The following is a 14,212-nucleotide window of genomic DNA, read 5'->3' as shown; positions in this document are numbered from 1 at the left end:
CTTTGCAAGCAGAAAAAACCACACTAATGGCTCACTTCTTAAAATATGACATTTCCATGAAAAAAGAACCATCTGTTTAACTTCACAAAAAAAACTAAATTAATTATTTCTCGTCTGTTTTTGGATGTATGTTATAGGCGAAGGTCAAAATACTTGAAACGAGCAACAATTGGCGCGAAGGTTCGAGAGAAAGTTGAAAGAAATCGACAAGTCGGTCCGCCAAAGCATGATTTTGAAGGTTCGATACAAACTTCGACGAATCGAATACAATGGTCCATTCAGTGTAATGCAAATGTGCTATTCGATAGCCCATGAATAAAGGTTTAAATCAATAAAAAAGAATTTAATAGTGTGTGTATGTTGTTCAAATGACATGCTTATGAATTTGTGCAAATTTCAGAGGGACATATGTTAAATGTCGTCCCGATGAGTTCATTGAAAGTATTTTTGTCACCATATTCTTTAATTTCGCTCACAAATGACCGCCAAATTTATAAACACACATACCCACTTAATTCACTTCTAGACTGAAATCAAATTGGGTGATAAAATATTCAATACAAAAGCAATCAGAAAAACTCACATAGTTTGTGAGCGATATGCAACACGAATTCAAACGCAATCTTCCTGAATTTACAAACTGTTCAAAGTAGCAACGTCTCCGGCTTTGTATACATAATTCATTAGAATGTCTTTGATATTCTTGCTATCGTTCGTGTGCATTCAATAGGGTTAAATTACGTATAATTTAAATAAAAGAAAATGATATGGTCAATAAAGTCAATTACATCGTGCGCTTCACTTGAACTGTGCAGAATAACCTCTTTATTTCGATTCGAAAGTGCCAGTTCACTTTCAGTTACATCAGAAACAGTGAACAGATACGGTCATGTTTTTGTAGTATATATATAAATGGATCGTTAATTTAGTTTAAAATAAATATTTTTTTAACTATTCTCTCCTAACAACAACTTCGACACTTGAAACAAATAAGCCGATTTTTTTAGATTCCATAAACTTAATTTGATTGTAAAAACAGTATGCATACATCTGGAACAGAAGTAAGTGGATTCATAGGAATCATTATCGTTCAAGTGACCATTTTGATTATCTATGGTATATTCGTTCGATATGATTATGAAATGTTGCCAACTACCAATGTTACTTCTGAAGAATTCGCGGCCATTGAAAAACAACATCGCGTCAGCTATCCACGTAAGTTGTTGACATTTTTTGCATTTGCATTTGGCATAACATGCAATTTGCTTTGTTAATTACAACCGTTCAGGAATACATACATTTATGCTGTAGATTGAATGATCATTCAATCTACAGCATAAATGTATGTATGTTGTATGTATTCCTGAACGGTTTGTTAATTATCAAAATTGCTATTATGATTGAAGAACAAATAGAATTCGGTTGCAACTTATTGTCTCATGATTCATTGTCCTTTTATTTTTGTGTATGTGTCAAGCAAATTCATCATAATTTTGTTTAGTACATAAATTAATATTAAAGTGATGAGTTTAAATGAATGTATACAAAAACAATACGATAAAAACAATTTATATCATTGAAAGTAATAATAAAATAATAAGTGCCAAACACGTGGATGAACTTGAAGAATTGTTTTTCAAGAACATTCTCCAGAAGCCAATGAAAATATGTAAAAAAATTGAATTGAAAATGGTGTGTTTATTAGAGAGACAAAAACTATATTGTGAAATTAGTGTTTCTTAAATATTTGTTAGATAGTCCAATAGTCCACCAAAAATGTTTGGTAGGAATATTTAAAAAAATTGCCATTTTCCAAAAAAACATTGTTTACAACGACTTTCATATTTCAAATATGATATTTGATCATCAGTGGTCCGGGTGTTCCGATTACCTGACGAAGTGTTACCCAATTAAGAATGTTCACAGAATTCTCATAATTTGCTAGAGTTTTTTGAACTAAATTCTCCTCCCGTAATTAATTATTTTCGAGTGAAATCAAAAATCCCTTATGCTTACACTATATAGAATTTGAATTTTTACTTACCCCTCTAGGTTTTTTCTTCAACTAGAAGTCTGTCCTCCAAAAATTCTGCATTGATCAAGTATATGTCTACCTTAAAACCATTTAAGCACTCTACTATGCATTTAAAAATAAAACCATTATCATTAGCCTAATAACAACAAATTTTGAGATTGTGAGCGACATGCGGCATATATATATTAATAAGTAATGTGATCGAAAACACTATCTCTTGAGTAAACATTGTCATTTAATTATCTTGCATAAAAATCTGCATTCATCTAAAGAAAGATTGAGATAGAGAATTTGTGAAATAAGTAACGTTAAATGCTGAGTAAAACTTATGTACCTTATCATTGTAAGCTTATTTGTTAGTTTAAATTTATAAAGCAACTCAAAACATATTTGGCATTGAGAAAAGCGCGTGCTTCAAACTTAAACACGTTCGGCTAATGTAACTGAGTAAGCAATGAACCAGAATCAACATGAACATCGTATATATAGAGTTTTGCATCCACTTGAGATACATTGGCACCAACGCCATTATATATGCTCGCACAGTCACACTCACAAACACATAAACGCACGTAAGGGTAAAACAAGCATAATTTAACATTAACATTTATTATTATGTTTATTTGTACATCATGAAGTAGCGCGCGGTTATAATGTTTTACGTTTCCTGTAGTAAAAAGCTGCCGGTATTGCACACGCTTTCTAAACCATATACGACGACTATTTGCTGTGAATATATTCTGCAGTAACTGCGTTTTATCATCATAAAATAAAAAGAAGAAGAGAAACCTCGACTCTTCGACTTAAATACAAGCAAACTTGTACTCAGATTCGTACGTGTCATCCTCTATACATATTTTCAACGGAGTGTATTTTGTGCAATCAGTGAAAAACCAGAATGTAAACACAGAAATTTGCGTTTTCCGATCCATCACAAAATAATTCACGTATTTTTCTCTGTAAAAGAGTGTGCACCATGGTGTGAGCACATTTTTTTCGTTGTGAACACAACTTATTCGCCAAAGACAAGTGTGAAACATAGTTCTCTACACTATTTACTAGAATGAAATTTCCACCACTTGAAATTCCAATTTAATATGCTAAATTCAATGAATTTTGAACAAAATTCAATAAAAAAAAAATTTGAACACTATTCTGTAGAGTGATAGTTATTTACATCAATATGCGCAAAATAAATTTTCGTAGTCAACATCGATAATTCACACTCCTTTTATGTTTGAATATTACAAACATCCTAATTGTATTCGAATACAATGAAAGGAGGTCGCTATTTTTATCATATATACCTGTATTATATTTATAAGGTAAATACGTAATCCATTGCTTAATATATGCTATATCACCACCTCTCTCAACGAAAGTCTCTCAGAATATTTCGTTTGAATTTTTCAACAACTACAAAAAAAAGAGACCAACGACTTGGAAGAGCTTTATTTTACATATTTGCGCATCGTAAAAAAAACATTTTCAATAAAACGCTCAAAAAATAACAAGCGTGATCATAAAAACAAAAGTGTTTATAATAAATGTGGATATATGTTGTTTTGAAAAATGCAACAGCACTCGTGGAAGTTCAGTACGTGTATCTATGTATAGTACTGTAAGAACTTAAATATGTGTTCATAATCAACTGATGTTACTGCCAAACAGTTCCATCATTATGAGCACATGAAATTTAAACGCGTGCGGTACAGACAAGACACCTGAAACTGTTGAATGGCAAACTCTACCAAACGCGATACATAGAACATTCTGACACTTTACAAATGAACAATAGGCGCTATCTTTCATTCACATATATACAGGGCGATTTTAGATTCCATATAAGTATTGCTGTCACATATATCATGTACACAGAGAACTAAAATCTGTTTTACTGAATTTATCGCATATCGAATATTTTTGATCCAAGGAACATGTCGGAAATATTTTCATGGAATTCGATAACACCCTGTATAAGTTTTTTTTTTTAAATATGTTTTGAATGGAAGGAAGATTTTGTTCATAATGGTAGTATAGTGGTATCTCAGCAGTAGTAACTCAGCCATAGACTAGTGGTTAGCGTGCCAGGTTTGTGAGCGTAAGGACACGAGTTCGATTCTCGCTCAGGAATCGTCAGTGGTTTAATGCGGAATAGATTTGGCCGGGTTTCGGGCTAGTGGAGTGCTTCGGAAGGGCACTTAAAGTCGTCGGTCCCGTGTGTGTGCATAACGAAGATATGGGCTCAGCATAGACACACGTAAAATGGAGTGCCTTCACGTCAGGTTGTTGTATTGAATATGTGAGAGATTGCAAATACAACAACCGTAAAAAGGTAGTGCGCCATCTCTGGTGAATATACCGGTAAACCAGCGATGTGTGCATTCCTCCATTGAAATAAGAAGAGCCCAACGCCATCTAGGAATGAATGGAATTCTTGTGACTGTCATGACAATTGACTTGAGAAGAAATCCCTGGTCACTGGCCCTGTACGGAGGCTAGTTACATGGCTGCTATAAAGTGGGCCATACCGTGGGAAGCATTCTCCAAACAATCGAGTGACAGCACAAGACGGGTCGTCATGCAATAAGTTACGAAACTTGAGCATCGAGTGAATAACTCCCCGTTTAATCCAATAATCCAATAATCCAATAGTGGTATCGTATATCTGCAAAATCTGTTGAGTGTAGTTTGTGTAAAGTGTTGAGGTGGCGCCACTGACATATACGTATTCATACTGTCAGACAAACATCGAGCTACAACCAGCAATATACACTTTGGATGTGGGCATCAGTAGAAAGTGTAAAATGTCACAGCTGCGCAACTTTGAGCATAGAGTGCAGTGGTCGAAGTAAAATGCATTGTGCAATGTGCATACTATGTCTTTGGTTCATAACATCAAATTTATACGATAAATTCATATAATCAAAAATAGCAAAGAGTATTTTCTTATCAGATTATAATCTTAGTTTTATAAGTTGTATGTCGTAAACAAGACTCCTTAACGAAATATGTCATTTGCATAGTATGAATTACACATAAAGATGTCAGCATCAAAAAGAGTTGAATGGTTACATGAATATGTTTGGCACGCGCGACAAATTGAACGTGTGCGCGCAATATTTTTTTTGGCATACTATGGTATTTTACGAGAATTATGACACAATTTTATGCAAAAATAAAGTTCCTTCCAAAATATTTCACACAAAGATGAATCCATGGAAATGAATTGGCACATTCAACGATCACTCTCACATGATGTGTACAACGTTACAAAGAAATACCTGATAAAATCGATAGTTGTTGACAATGACTATCTATCGATAGACGATCTATTATGTGTAATTCAAAAGAATGTCATCTCCTTATATTCGATTTTTGCTTCAATGATACATATGATGTGATATGACGAAAAAGACACTTCTTTCTTATCTATATCATTTTGTTATGAAGCGCTGATGTTCATAAATCAGTTTGGTTCGTTTTTTGACGAAAAACTTTTTATATCCCATTTATATCGTATCTTTTATGAATCGCGTTCACTTTGTCTTGCTTGGATATGTATACAATGTGAATAGAATCACAAACGTGAATATGAATATGTACAATGTACATAAAAGCATTCGCCCATAAAACTGCTATACAGGATTTTAATTCGTGAAAAACTTTCTTTCATCTTTGCAAAATGCTTTGTGTAAAATTCCTTGAGTCTTTTCCAAATGAATATGACTTGTAGTCAAAAGTTTGTATAGAGTTAACCACTGGAAATGGCTCATGCATATTACATTTTCTTCTATTGTAATCAATCGAAGGTTGCATTGAGAAAAAAAAACTATGCAACAAAGATACATATTTGTCATTTTTTTTGGACAGATTTTCAGGACGTTCATGTGATGATATTCTTAGGGTATGTTTATTATCAATTTATATTACTTTAATGTTGAATATTGGTAGATTACATTTTTTGTCTTTTTTTAGACAAGAATAATTTTTTTTTTTAAATTAATTATAGATTCGCTTACCTAATGACTTTTTTGAAAAAGTATGGATTCAGTGCATCTGGTTTTAATTTACTCGTGGCAGCCATATCTGTCCAATGGGCATTTCTTGCGAGAGGAGTTTTTCAACTTGACAACGGCTTAATTCGGTAAGTAATTCAAGAGAAATATGGTACTTGAACGATTTTTAGCCTAATACAATTTATGCATTTATATTGGGTATAATATTTTGAATTTTATTTTGACCATTCAGTATTTCATTGAGTCGTGTAATAGAAGCGGATATTGCTGCTGCTGTTGTATTGATTAGCATGGGTAATTTCAGTTCAAATCATATAATGTTCTTTCAGTTTATGGCCGATTCTTCTTCGCGTAGACAAATAATAATTTTATTTTAGGTGCCCTCCTTGGTCGAACTACACCAATTCAGCTGCTGCTTATGGCTTTAATTGAAATCGTTGTGTATAGTTCGAATGAATATTTCCAAATTGAATTGCTAAAGGTAATGAATCGATTGTTATCGACGGCATGTCCATAATGTTGACTCAGCTCCATTCATCCAAAAATGGTTCAATTGAAAATGTTTATTTAAAATTGGATGTGAGGCGACGTGCTGCTTTTTCTGTATGCATTTGATTCCAAATCGGCTTGTTTTGATTTAAAGCTCTTTTTTCTCTTCCATTCTCTCTATCTCTTAAAACATAAAACTATGCAATGAATTCATTGCAAAATTGAAATTCACCGCAGGAACGAAATGTTCGCCACCAAATCAATAGCCTTAATAATTTCCGATGAAAATCGGCTTTATTTTTGTCAAATGACATGAAAAGTGCATATCGTTTCAACCGAACACGGATGTTTTCCATATATAGCCTGTTGACATTTTCAATTATATTCATTTTGAATATTGGCTTCTCTTGTTTTTTTTTTTTTTGCTGCTCCATTCTACATTTCATTTCATGGAAAAATAATTTGTGTTTTACATTAGATTACAGACGCAGGCGGCTCGATTATTGTGCATGCCTTTGGTGCATATTTTGGATTGGCCGTAAGTTTTGTAATGCGAATGAAACGTGAAGAGAACAATGCTGGCACAAACGAGGGATCGTCATATACATCTGACATCTTTGCTTTTTGTGGCACAATTTTTCTGTGGCTTTTTTGGCCAAGCTTCAACTCTGCTTTATTGGACGATATTTCGCAACAACATCGTGCTATTTTGAATACATACTTATCATTAGCAGCAGCCACGGGTAATTAACATGAAAACCAAAAGCGAAAATTACTACATGGGCAAATGTGGATATAAATAAAAACAACAAAAGTTCATAGCACACCATCGTGAAAAACTCACCGTAAAATTTCTTTAATTCAATCTACTTTTTATGCAAATAAATTGTAAATGACAATAAATGCATCAGCCGAGCATCCATATTATACGCAAAAAATTGCATAAAAAGTATTTTGAATAAAAGAGTTATGATTTGATGGCTTTTGTTATGTTTATCGCTGTACCAGGCATATTTATGTTTGCATGAAAATTACTCCTAATCTTGAATCAAATTTGACTCTTTTGCCCTCCTGTTTCACATTCGCACCTCGCATCGGTGAACATTCCGAATTCAACTAATTTTATTGCGGTTGTGATTTTTTTTTAGTTTCCACGTTTGTAGTGTCTGCCATTGTAAGTCATCAGCATAAATTGGATATGGTCCATATACAGAATTCAACATTGGCTGGCGGAGTGGCAATCGGAGCTGTTTGTAATTTACTTGGTAGAAGCAAAACCAATAGTTACAGCAAATAAAAATTGATTTATTAATTTTGCCATTTTATATTTAAAATTAAAAAAAAATCATAGTTTCTCCACATGGCGCACTCTTGATTGGTACCATTTCAGCCATAATCTCAGTATTTGGATATCGGTATCTTACGGTATATTATATACATTTCAATTCAAAATAATTCATAAATAACTTTATGCTTTTGTGTGTGCGTCAACCATTATACGATGGTTATGGCATATTTTTTATCTAACATTTATTATTGTGCTTCTGAATTCACGAAAACAATTAAATTTCACTTCTGTCACGCATTTGCTACCAGTTTTTCGTGCTCTTGGGCATTTGAATTTGTGTAACCATTGTTTGATATCAGCACTTTTTAGCAGCAATATGAAAGCAATTTTGAGAAATCTAAATAAAGCACAGCCCTGAAGGACACATTTCAATAGCATGAAACAAAATTACTATCGATCGTTTACCAACGATGGTGTAGAGAGGAATTTTCGTGAAAACTGTTCATTTGCCTTAGCATCTGCAACACAAAAAAATAAATAAATATATTCATCGCCATTGATGGGAAAAAACGAAATTTAACTTGTTTTATGGAGCGTAACCTATTCACGTTACAGCTGAGCGTTGTTACTGAGCGTTGTAAGAGATAGAAATAGAGCGCGAGAAAAAGAAATGAGCATTATATTGAAAATATAGGACGATATGATAACAAGTTCAATGGAAAAATGAGATCAAAAACCAATTTTCCGACGTTTTTTATTATTATTATTTACTTAGGCATTGCTCCTTTCCCACCGTAATAAATACGGTGCTTATATGTGTTTGTGTGTTTTCTTTCATTCCAAACTTTGTATGATTTTCCCTTCCACAGCGCGCGCACATTCAAATCATTTCGCATTTTCCAAATTAACAATTTACATCGGCATTGACGTATAAAAATCAATCAACCAAAAACACGAACGATTCATTTTCATGCAATTTTTTTCGTTACGTTTTGGCATTCATATCTGATATCAAATGCTCAAGTGTTTTATGTGTTTTTGCTTGTTTGTAAATTTAAACTTGGTGTATTTTATTTTTTGATTTTGGTGATTGTTATTTTTTCATTTCATGGTCGTTTGCAGCCGTTCTTGGTGTCTCAGTTTAGGCTACACGATACTTGCGGTGTAAATAATTTGCACGGACTACCCGCAATTTTATCTGCTATTTTTTCCATGTTTTATGCTTCGGTCGCCACAACTGATATCTACAAAGATTCACTAAATGACATCTTTCCAGCAATGAATTGGAAAAATTCATCGTACGCCCTTGAACACAACACAACAATAACTGTTGGAGTAAACAATCATTTTTTTATATTCATTACTATTTATTCAAATCCAAAAAGATGTTTACATTATAATTTTATGCACGTCAAAATAAATCGAGAAATATTTGGTGTATTTTTTTATTGCAGGGATTTGGAAGAACAAATATGGAACAGGCTGGATATCAGGCCCTTGGTATTATTAGTACAATATTAATTGCTTTGATTTTTGGTGCTTTGACTGGGGTTGTATTAAACTTGCCGGCGATGCGCAACCTGAAGAAGGATGAACACCATGATGATGATATATTTTGGAACATCCCAGATGACTTCAAACATATTTAAGTCTTAATCTTTTACATAAAGCTTTATATATATTAATGATTTGCTAAATATAAAAACTGGAAAATGTATATCCCGTGGACTTTTTAATTATAAAATTGCAAAGAATTCCATTTTAATGAAAATACAAAACAAAACAAAAAACTAATTGTTAGAGATGTCTTCAAGAGGAGCCGGTCGGTAGGTGTTCATTGTTTCATCGGATTTAGTCAAGACCATTCTTCGTAGTACAAAGAAAAGAATTATACCGAATAAAATCTCTGCCAGAGCGATGAAAACAATCATCAACCAAGCTGGTATTATTGGAGGGGCTGCACAATGAACGATTTTTAAAAAAATGATATAATACACAAATTTCTTCCATCACAATCAAAATATTCTCTTCATTAAAATACTCAGAACTTACTGTAATAGTGGCGAGTTATTGTTCTTCGACCTCTTAAAACCAAACGTCTGCCGTCCACTTCTTGGAAACTTACACTCAAAACCACTGAAAAATTAATTGAAAGACGAAAAATAAACAAAAAAAGCAATGCAAATTACAAAATTTTTAAAATCAAAAAAAGAAATGATGTTGATGCCAACCAACTGTTAGCGCACTTCAAAGGATTATATGCCGTAAGGTTCAATTTTAATCATTTTTACTTATGCAGATCTGCATTTTTTTTTGTCGTTTAAAATTAAATCCAATACTGCACCGTGCAATGGCTTGAAAAACAAAGACAATGTTTATGGCATGCTGTTGTTATTATTATCATCAGCATGCACTTAGTAAAATTGCATTTTACAGACTTCTTTATATACGTATATATTTTTTTGCCTTTCTTGTTCGCGTGAAACTCGATCATCGTTGTTTTCCGCTTCAGAATTTCTTTCGTAAATTTTAATTTTTCCAACGATAAACAATGGAAAATAATCCATTTGCACAGCACAGTTAGATACTTTTTACTAAAGCTTCCATTTTCTCCATCGCTTTCTCTTTCTTTCATTTTTTCTGCCTCATTTTCTGAGATAAATTGTCGTCGCATTGGTAACGATTACAATTGAGCTGTTTCAATAAAAATTAAAAGTTTATTTAAGTTCATTCATTTGTCTGAAAAGTTTTAAGCTTTCTCTCCTTTGATATAAAACACTCATTTACTTATGAACCGTTTGCTTGCTTTGTTTTGTTTTTCATTTTCTTTATTTGTAAATCTCCGATTAAGGAATAAACAGCGCAAAAAATGCTGCAATTCGAACCCATCTAAAGGCAAAACTATAATTTTTCATTCGCAAATGAAATTGGATGTATTAACTAAAACGTACGTATCTATGGGTGCACGCGAATCCATCATTATTTATCTTTGTTAATGTGAAAAACTTAATACGAATTTCCTTGTTTCCCAAAACGAAACAGTACAACTAGACAAATATAATTATGAATTCATTGCAATCGATTCAAGTATTCACGGTAGTATCGCTTTGGATATTTTGGTTCTACTTTTTATTCTCGCCAGTTAATTATTTATTTTCTTTTTTCCTTGGGTCGTTTATTTTTCTTCGTCCTCTTCTTCTTTGCATTTATATTCCTTCTTCTTTCTAAGCTTTCTTATAAGCATTATTACTCATGGCAACAACAAAAAAAAAAAAAAAAAAAAACGAAAACAAAACTGTATATGAATTTCATGCGATAGAGCCAAAGCAGCTCGACCGACATGTTTCTTAGAAACATAAACTGGCAAGAATGGAGAAAGTAATATATATGCTTTGATGTATGCTTTGTGTATATTATAAACCCACTTATTTTATGCTCATGATATAAATGCACATTTCATCTTTCTTTCTATGTTTCCACTTTTATATTTCATTTATTTTCAATGCTTTCAAGTATTTAATCCCTGTGTATCGTGCTTCTGTCATATGAAAAATGCACTATTGCAGCTGGGAAAAGCCATGCATACGCATTTAGAAAGTTGACAAATCGAAAGAAAAAACGACAGAAAAAACTAGTAGAAATATAAATAATAAATATTGATAGAAAAATAAAGCGAAAAAAATACAGAACGAGACGCTAAAGAGATCCACAAATGCACCATGTTTTGCATAGGAAAGTGCTTTTCAAGCAAACTTTCTGTTTTTTCTTCTTCTTCGATTCATAAAATCGAAAATTGGTAAATAAATTGTATAAAAATAATAAAAAAAGTTGAATTAAACTCTTTGCAATAAAAACGAATACATTCGACAATTTTGTTTTGTAATTTCAATACAAAAATGCCATACATATAGAAACGTAACGTAAGAAATTGGTTTTCAAATCGAATCAAATGTGCATTTAATATTTTCGATTTTGCACAAAATTTATAGATTGGATTAAATAGAATTTATTACTAATAATATATTTTTGCTATTTATTGGAATAAATCTACAGATAATTTTTGTAATCGTAATCATTCGCATTATTATCAGTATAATTTGAGAAAAACTGTCACACTGCTAGTGTCAAGACGAAATTCAGTGTAATCTACACTAAGTTGTCGCCAAATAGTGAAAATACTTTTTGAAATTACAGTTTTGCATTTTATAGAGTTTATTTTTATAAATTGTGATGTTTATTGATTTCGTTTCACCTGAGACTTTTCATCGTATGTCATTGACGTAATGTCTATGTGAAAATGACGATAGTTTTTACTTTTTGCTGCTTCACATTAATTTTCTCATTCATCTTCCTTTTTAAAAAAAATGTATGTGATGTCAACCAAAAACTGCATTAAAAGTTTTGATTCCAGCCTTTTCACCCTACTATAAAGTGGACTTGTCGGTGTGCGAATGATTTTCAGGCAAAATAAGACACAGTATTCACATCACCAAATGTCGAATCATGGTTTATGTGATGATTGTTATGTCGGCAGGAAGAAGAGTAGTACGAACAAAAGCGTGAGAAGAATAGTCACAATAAAGTGGGCCACAACATTTGAGCACAACAACGATATCTCGAGTGCACTGCAAAACCGAGAAACTAATCAACAAACAAAACATTTGTACACTATTTCCGGTTTTCCGTTCAAGATTTTTGCCTCATCCTTGATGTTCTTTGGTTCTAAATCGATTGTTCGGAGTATTGTGAACAGAGGGATTGAAGAAACAGAGAAACAAAAGCACTGACTGAGCAGTTATGATATCTTCAATATAAAGATCGATAGTTTACGTAAACAGACTACGGCGGACGATGAAGAGAGTGAGCGACTCACTGTAAATGAGTGAAAGAGAAGCACTATCAAAAAAGTTTCATCATGTGCACAATTTTTCATTCGTTTTTCCATACACATTCCATATGCCATTCTAAATATAGTGCTCAAGCACCAAAATTAGATGACAAGCGAAAAGTTTTAATGGAATGTGATTATTTCGTCACTGTTTGAAAACTTCATTCCGTACAAACAACGTATCTGTCTATGTTTTTTCTCGATCGTAGATTTTTTTATGACTCATTCGCACACACACATAACAAATAGTACTTTTCAGTCATCGTTTCTCGTTTCAATGTTTTAAGTGGAACGTGTTGGTTTTTGTATCTCTAATCGATAGTTTTTGTGAACATTTCCGTCAGCCAGCATGCTGAGCTCTCTTTTTTGTCCATTTATTTGTGCGAACAGAAATTTTTGCGTTGATTTTATACATATGCATGCATAGCGCTCTATTTCTTCATTCCACACCTCAAAATCATTAATTATACACGTTTTTTGGGACACCATTCTGACGACATCATTATTTAGTTTTGATCCAAATACTATTGCAATCACACATCCAAAAATTGGCATCGTGCTCATTATTTTACTAGATTTTTTTTTGAAAATGCATAACTGAAAACACAAAATGTGCTCATTAAATAACTAGATAGATCTTTTTTATATTTACTAGATCATATATAGATGAATTATTCGCTTGCTGAATTAGGGTTTGTGTATAATTGCAGTAAATTTTGTAACACAACAATATTCAATTCGAAATATATTTACACACACATTAGAAATAAAATTTACTATGGTAGAGCTTGGCATCATTGTATATTATGCACTAATTTTTATTTTATGCCAAAAAATAAATCACATATATCAGAATTGGATAATCCGCAAACCGATTTCATCACGTCAAGTGTATCAATTAAAGTTTTAAATTACTCTTTTCGATTGCAACATTGCATACATACATAGTGAAAACCAACTGAAACGTATAACGCTGGTGGATTCGAAAAATAAATTGACTATACTTGGCGTATTTCACTTTGAATTTTATTTAAATAATAATTGATTTCAACCAAATTCTCCAAAATCATTATAGTATTTGTGTTAATTTTTACATACCGATGAGTATAGTTAAATAAATGCATCCACGTTTCATTGAATACATTTTTGAATTCAGTTCCGATTGACCTGATTTTACTTTTTATTTGATTATTTTAACTTTTTTCTAGCACGTTTGTTTTTTATACTAGTGATATACTAGTAATTGATTGAACCCTGTTTTTACTTGTTGAAATATTGGAAAATTTTCGGAAAATTATTTGATTCAAGTCTTGAAATGAGAAATAAATATTTTTCCTCCAATATTTAATTCTATATCCGTAACAAGTGTTAAACACTGTAATAACTCGAATCGAATGAATCAGTTTAGGCTGATGGGGCTTCGCTATCTTTACGTTTAAACGATAACGCAATCAAAAACAAAGAATGATGTATATATTTTTTAGTAATATGTA

At 32.2% G+C, this 14,212-nt stretch overlaps 2 protein-coding genes across 2 annotated transcripts; one reads left to right on the top strand and one right to left on the bottom strand.

Moving 5' to 3' along the window:
- The first annotated feature begins 807 nt into the window (after positions 1-807).
- On the top strand, positions 808-9,508 carry LOC116349876 (ammonium transporter Rh type A). Its single transcript, XM_031781504.1, has 10 exons — positions 808-1,215; positions 5,909-5,942; positions 6,048-6,182; positions 6,287-6,348; positions 6,432-6,535; positions 7,022-7,286; positions 7,692-7,808; positions 7,895-7,968; positions 8,954-9,166; positions 9,286-9,508. The coding sequence occupies exons 1-10, from the start codon at positions 1,041-1,043 to the stop codon at positions 9,478-9,480; spliced, it is 1,374 nt and encodes a 457-aa protein (XP_031637364.1). The 5' UTR covers positions 808-1,040; the 3' UTR covers positions 9,481-9,508.
- On the bottom strand, positions 9,216-14,109 carry LOC116349877. The gene is made up of 3 exons (XM_031781505.1): positions 13,818-14,109; positions 9,884-9,967; positions 9,216-9,788 (listed from the first exon to the last, which is right to left on the bottom strand). Exons 1-3 carry the CDS (start codon positions 13,861-13,863, stop codon positions 9,622-9,624), a joined length of 297 nt encoding a protein of 98 aa, XP_031637365.1. The 5' UTR covers positions 13,864-14,109; the 3' UTR covers positions 9,216-9,621.
- Positions 14,110-14,212: the final 103 nt, after the last annotated feature.

The sequence above is a fragment of the Contarinia nasturtii genome, unplaced genomic scaffold (genome assembly GCF_009176525.2).
Source record: "Contarinia nasturtii isolate CC-2019 unplaced genomic scaffold, AAFC_CNas_1.1 Cnas_scaffold_3175, whole genome shotgun sequence".
Taxonomy (NCBI): Eukaryota; Metazoa; Arthropoda; class Insecta; order Diptera; family Cecidomyiidae; genus Contarinia; species Contarinia nasturtii.
This window is presented reverse-complemented; position numbering and strand designations above follow the sequence as displayed.

Bases quoted from the DNA above. Each gene is read 5' to 3' on its own strand.
- LOC116349877 (XM_031781505.1), bottom strand. From the start codon at position 13,863: ATGTATTCAATGAAACGTGGATGCATTTATTTAACTATACTCATCG. The intron at 9,968-13,817 runs GTATGTAAAAAT...TTAATTTTTCAG, and splicing joins TTATTTAACTATACTCATCG to TGGTTTTGAGTGTAAGTTTC. The intron at 9,789-9,883 runs GTAAGTTCTGAG...TTCATTGTGCAG, and splicing joins AATAACTCGCCACTATTACA to CCCCTCCAATAATACCAGCT.
- LOC116349876 (XM_031781504.1), top strand. From the start codon at position 1,041: ATGCATACATCTGGAACAGAAGTAAGTGGATTCATAGGAATCATTATC. The intron at 1,216-5,908 runs GTAAGTTGTTGA...TTTTTTGGACAG, and splicing joins ACATCGCGTCAGCTATCCAC to ATTTTCAGGACGTTCATGTG. The intron at 9,167-9,285 runs GTAAACAATCAT...TTTTTATTGCAG, and splicing joins ACACAACAATAACTGTTGGA to GGATTTGGAAGAACAAATAT.